Raw genomic sequence first — 6,869 nt, forward strand, 5'->3', positions numbered from 1 at the left:
AGGCTTTTACAAGACTTTCTCTATACTAGCTCCACAGAGTGGCAAATGACAAACAAGAAACCCTGTAGGGCAACTGGCAAGAAAATTCTCTGTACTAAATGAAATCCACAAGACACTGTGAACCGAATAACATCGACAAGAAACTTTGACAAGCAAATGACAAACCCAAGATGCTCTCTGAACCGCGTAGCATCTGCAAGATGACCTGTAGACTAAATCGACTCCATTGGACACTGTCAGCCACATATTATGCACAAGATACACCATTTGTAGACACCTGCAGTCAAGGAAATTTACTCATTCAGAATATTTAGATTTTGAACCAAGATTGTTTTCATGAACATTTTGTTCATGGTAGATGTTCACAGGTTATCACTTTATTATTTTTATTGTTATTATTATTATAAAGAATAACGAACGGTGTTACAACACAAGTGATTGAAAGATCTTCACACGTAAAGGAACTGCTTCAAAAAATTGCAACTCGAGGTTTCACATGACTGTAAAAAAATTTGTAAAGATGATTTTGTAATTTATGTGGAGTTTTATGCAGGATGAGGTTCGAGAGGATATGCAGTCAAATACCTGAGCTTATATGCGCAGTGATCCGCATGGATCTCTAATGGCCCTGTGATTCATGAGACACAGGGAAATGCTGCACAAGGGTAGCACCCATCATGAAGTGTGCAGGGGATGCTCAGAGAAAGCACCTTTTATCACGTGTGTGGAGCACTGTAGAGAAGACGCACCCATCTTGAGTATAAAACAGACACATATACAACGCTGCGAAACTTTTATTGGAATTTATTGGGCTCACCAGGAGCTTCGTCACTCTAATCTTATTAATAAAGTTCCTGGGGTGGGAAACGTAAACAAAGGTTTCTCAATGTTGGAGGTGAATGTTTTATACATTTATTGGTATTATATCTATTGTATAATACATGTTCAGTAGTAGAACCCATCTTGAAGCGTGAGGTACTGCTGAGAGAGAGCACCCATCTTGAATTAATAGGTACTGCTGTGAGATTGCATTGTTGAGTGGGAGGTACTGCTAGATGTAGCATCCATCTGGAAGTGGGAGGTAGTGCTAATTAGCACACATCTGGAAGTGGGAGGTATTGTTCAGAGGCTGAATCCAGCTTGATGTGGGATTTACTGTTCAGATATAGCACCTAGGTTGAAGTGGCAGGTATTGCACACACGTATTGCTCAGCTTGAGGTGGGAAGTACTGCTCAGAAGTAACACCCAATTTGAAGTGGGAGGTACTGCTCAGAAGTAACATCCAGCTAGAAGTGGTAGGTACTGCTCAGAAGTAACACCCAGCTTGAAGTACGAGGTAATGCTCAAAAGTAACAGCCAGCTTGAAGTACGAGGTACTGCTTAAAAGTAGCACCCAGCTTGATGTTAGGGGTATTTAGAGGTAGCACTCATCCTGAGGAATGAGGAGGCACTACACGGGGATAGCACATCTTTAGGTGTGAGGAACAATGCACAGAAATGACGAGTACTTCACGACCACACACACACGTCTTTGTAAAAGGGTTGTGAATTTTTAAAGTGCGTGTCTTACTGAAGACTCACAATTAGTTATCGATTGGATTTAGGACGACTGGGCGGTAATGAGGCATTTTTGCCTGATATCTGATGAATAAACTAAAAACACTACATTACCATTTCACTCATTTTGAATTAGATCAATATGGAGGACAATTTAGGAAATATTTTCAGGTTAGCTATGATTTAAATAAGCTAAATATATTATAGCGTAAGTTATGATCCTGTTGGTTTAGTGTTAACGTACGCTAGTGTGGAGGGTTACAATGTTTGGGTCCCGCTTTATAACCAGCTTGCATTAGTACAGTAAGAAATGTCTTTAATCTAAGTGTTTACATTTAATACAGTAGGATTTACAAAATAACGTCAATACTGCGCTAAAGGCATAACATTAAGTGATGTGAAAGTCTCCCCTGAGGAGCCTTGTGAATGTCTTCTTGAACTGCTGGTTGGCAAGGGCATAGCAGAAAGGGTTGATGGGGCTGTTGGCATAGCACAGGAAGTAGAAAAACATGTACACATGGCCATTAGTACAGAGGCAGAATGACTCCATGATAGCAATGATGTGATAAGGCGTCCAGCAAGCCACAAAGGCTCCCATGATCACTGAAATGGTCTTCAGCGCCTTGTTAGCTCGATTTTGGGACTTTGATTTTTTCTCCTCTGGTTCTTTCTTTTTCTTTTTGAAGCGTATCTTTTTACCTAGGCTCTTGAAGACCCCATTCTTAGACTTGGGTTTCTCAGCAACGTTAGGAAGTTCCGCACAACTGTCGGGTTCAATGCTACTTTCTCTGCCTCTGCTGGTCACGGTGAGTGAGGCACTAGGTGGGCCTCCGTTGGATGGGGCTCCAGACTTTTGCAGGTTGTTAGGCTGACTGCTCGGCGTTACTGATACTGTGGGAGGAGCTAAAGTGATGGCTGTTACACTGGGGGAGTCCTTGGGTGGCGGCGTTGGCGCCGGTGGCTTCGTTATTGGATGTGACGGTGGTAAGTACTCATTGGTTGGTGTTGGATGAGGAGGAAGAGGCGGGCTTGAGTCTGAGGATGATGGAGTTTTTACTGGCGAAAGATGGAGTCTGTATGTAAATCTTGCTGAATCGGAGTCATTACGAAGTGAACCATTGCCATCAATTGAAGGCATTGGAGTGGGCGTGACAGTGTTAGCAGGAGAAGAGGCGACCGTTGTTGCATCCAAGCGTCTGGCAAGATCTTCAAGCGAGATTGAGGCGTCCTGGTGTGTCCAAGTTGAGGATGGAGGAGTCTCGACCACAGGAGAGGGAACAACAACTGAACTTTCATCCATAAACTTCATGTCACTTGTATCCATCAGCATCACTGAATCATAAATAGGACTTACAGATACACTAAGTTTCAGTTCCAAAGATGTTGGCCTCTGAGGCACAGGAAGATCAGCAAACATCGCAGGAGGAGCGATAGGTTCAGTAATTGTTGTGACGGATGGTGTGAGGGGTGTAGAGGCAGCTAGCGGATGTCCAGCAAGCTGATTTGACTCAATGGAACGAGGAGGAGGAGGGGGTACAATTGGGAGGTCATCCAACGTTGATACCACTGAGTTACCAAGCTCGTTGTGAAGAGCTTCATTATTTCCTTGGTTAGTTCCTAAGAGAGCCGCCACTGAGTTTGCCGGTAAGGGATGAATGGCAGGTTGAGCAAGAGTTGGGTCAGAATTATCAGAGTCAAGCAAACATTTCTCAGGAATTTTTGGCAGAGATTCATTCGTTGGCGTCTTCTGTATTACAGTCTGCTTCTCAGTCTTGGACAGGTTAGTGTTGCTGTCACGTTTCTCGTCTTCGCTTTCAATGCCGCTGCTTGACTTTTCAAGCTCTTTTTCCAGAACGTTTTTTTCCATGAAACTTGTTGTTTCACAGGTCGTTATTTTGGAAGACCTTTGCAAGGAAGAGTCATTCGTGATGTGTTGAGGAGTTGTGCCAACCTGTACCTCAAACTTTGGTTTATCTTGGCTAATTATGGTACTCTGAGTCTTGGACATGGTCATAGTTCCTTCCCCTTTTCCCTCGTCACAGTGATCACCATTGTCGCTGCGGTTGTTCCTGCTCTTCTCCCCGGTATTGGTCTTGGTGGTTGTGTGAGGAAGCCTTGGCGTCGGCGCTGGGCTGGGCCTGCAACTAGCAGGGGCTGTCGAAGGTTTTAGATTCATCATGGCCTGAGCTTGTTTTCTCTTCTCTCGTGCTTTTTTTGACATCTCATAGGCGGTTTGATAAATGCCGGCATATAAGACAAAGAGCGCAATAAGTGGGATCCAGTAGTAGGCGACAATAAGAGAGGTATTAAAAATTGGGTCTTTCAGAAATTGAACCATACACTCGCCCGGTCCTAGGTCGCGGTACCCAATGAAATGCTCCCATCCGAAGATACTTACAAAGAAGAGGAGAGCTGGAACGAGCCATGTCACAAGAACCATCACTATAACACGATTCTTTGTACGCCAGGACCTGTACTTCGCAGCGATCTTGACAGAACAGAACCTGTCGATGGTGATGAGAAGCACAGTGAATTGGGAGACGAGGCATACTGTGTAGTCCACGGAGAGCCATAGATCACAAAGAATTGGTCCCAGATCCCAGTAGCCCACGAGGACATACACTGTATAGAAGGGCATGGAGACACTCCCTATGAGGATATCAGTAACAGCCAACGAAGCCAGAAAGTAGTTTGAGGGCTGCCTGATGGCTCGCTCGCATATGAAAGCCATCAGTACTAGGATGTTGCCGAAGATGGTTATGATGATACAAAAGGTGAGACACACGCCGATGAAGATGGTGGACGGGAGGCTGAAAGGTGGAGGGCTGTCAAAGATGGAGTACTGGGTGATATTACAAGACGTGGCGTTGCTGTCACACCCGCTGGTCACGTTGTCCAGTGGCCACAGCAGGTCGTGACCAGAGGCGGAATTTGGCCAATCGCCGAGGGAATCGTTGACCACTTTCACCCAGTGAGGTTCATGGTCACTCCACACTTCGTCAGGAGAAGTCACACCCAGCTTCACCTTGCGCCTGTAAATACGAAAGTGGATTAGCAAAATGAATAATGTCACGTGTATAGTTAGAATGTAGAAAAATCTATTCATACTATGTCAAGTACTAATAAATTAAAAGATGTCAAAAAATGTCATATAATGCAACACATACGAAACGTTTCCTTATAACGACCGAAACAACAATGAACACCAGTTCACTGACATTTTAGATAAACATCAAAAACTGATATAAAGGAATGTGAACAACAAATAAGCAAGCATTATACATGTTATGAAAGATCGAGGATGAGACGTGTGTACGGGTACAATCATGCATCACATAAAACAATGATGGGAGGGCGTGAAGAGTGCTAGGAGGAAAGAAGAGAGGGAGTGAGACAAGAAAGGATATTGAAATATAATAGAAAGTAAGGTGCAGGGCGAGATCTAAGGAGGGGAAGGGGGGCTAAGGTGACAAATAAGGGACTATAGTAAATAAGAGGAATACTTGCCAAGATAATAAAACATGGCACGATGGAATCGTAGAGTTTAATTACATTTTACATAGTCGTACTAACTACACAGTGAATGGATAAAGAAACTGAGCTCACATACACACACATACAAGTATATATTCATAGGTTAATTTATATATATATATATATATATATATATATATATATATATATATATATATATATATATATATATATATATATATATATATATATATACATATGCAAAACAACCACTCTGAAAGAATAGAGAAATTCCAAGCGCTTTCGTGACTACTCACATTATCAAGGAACTATGAAAGTAAAGCATCCAAGGAAGGTATATAAGGGGTCCGGCCAGCACCTCACTATCAGATCCCACAACGGTTAAACACCTGACGCGCGCCGACCCAACTGGACAGGTCCTTTGCACAACCACCAACAAACTATTCTACCCAAGAAAATTTTTAAAATTATTATTTGTCCAGTGTATTATTAAATTCTTCCCAAATTCTATTAATTATAAATGGATCTAATTTATATAAATCAAAGGAAATATTCATATTATTGTCAAAACTGCTTTTTATGAAACAAGATTCAATTACATTCCTGTCGACCATGGACTTGCTTGATACTACTTTCTCAACTTTTTGAAAATGAATTGGATGGTTAAAATCTCTTACATGAATAAATAGAGCATTGGAATCTTGTCCAGTTCTAATGCTATATTTATGTTGTTTTAATCTTAGTTCGAGATTTTTACCAGTTTGACTGTAATAAACTTTATCGCAAATTTTACAAGGAATCTTATAGACATATCCATCAGCATTTTGGGGGGAATTCTTTATCAAAAGTTTTTTTACTGTATCAAGATTTTTGAATACAACTTTAATATTAAAAGTCTTAAGAAGAGAAGGCATATCAACCAAGTTTTCATGTTAAGGGAGAACCAACATATTTTTAGTTGAATAAGGCTGGTTGTCCCTTTTCGGATTGTAAAAAGCATTTCTAGCAACTTTAAAAGATTTATCAATTACATTTCTTGAGTATTTTAAATCATTACCTATTTCATAAATTTTGGATATTTCCTCATCTATGAACTCAGGACTACAAATTCGTAAAGCTCTCAAAAACATTGATGAGAAAACAGACAATTTGACTCTATCTTGATGCGAAGAATAATAGTGGACATAGGAACAGTTATTTGTAGGTTTTCTGTAAATTTTAAATTTGAATTCATTATTACCCTTAATAATTAAAACATCTAGAAAAGGTAATGAGTTATTTTCTTCAAACTCAACAGTAAAGTTTATTTTCTTGAGTAGAATAGTTTGTTGGTGGTTGTGCAAAGGACCTGTCCAGTTGGGCCGGCGCGCATCAGGTGTTTAACCGTTGTGGGATCTGATAGTGAGGTGTTGGCCAGACCCCCTTATATACCTTCCTTGGATGCTTTACTTTCATAGTTCCTTGATAATGTGAGTAGACACGAAAGCGCTTGGAATTTCTCTATTCTTTCAGAGTGATTGTTTTGCATATTCTGAAATCACCTGTTTACTGTGATCTTATTGCATATATATATATATATATATATATATATATATATATATATATATATATATATATATATATATATATATATATATATATATATATATATGTTTTATATAATGATATATATATATATATATATATATATATATATATATATATATATATATATATATATATATATATATATATATATATATATATATATAGTATGATGTTTTTACCTGCTTTTCTATTTTCTAGATCTCCGGTAACTGCACGGTGTCCATTGTTT

General features: G+C 39.9%; 1 protein-coding gene across 1 annotated transcript; it reads right to left on the bottom strand.

Moving 5' to 3' along the window:
• Positions 1 to 555: 555 nt before the first annotated feature.
• On the bottom strand, positions 556 to 4,664 carry LOC128690758 (muscarinic acetylcholine receptor gar-2-like). Its single transcript, XM_053779481.2, has one exon. It carries the CDS (start codon positions 4,662 to 4,664, stop codon positions 1,947 to 1,949), a length of 2,718 nt encoding a protein of 905 aa, XP_053635456.2. The 3' UTR covers positions 556 to 1,946.
• Between the last annotated feature and the right edge of the window lie 2,205 nt (positions 4,665 to 6,869).

Source organism: Cherax quadricarinatus, chromosome 24 (assembly GCF_038502225.1).
Source record: "Cherax quadricarinatus isolate ZL_2023a chromosome 24, ASM3850222v1, whole genome shotgun sequence".
Taxonomy (NCBI): domain Eukaryota; kingdom Metazoa; phylum Arthropoda; class Malacostraca; order Decapoda; family Parastacidae; genus Cherax; species Cherax quadricarinatus.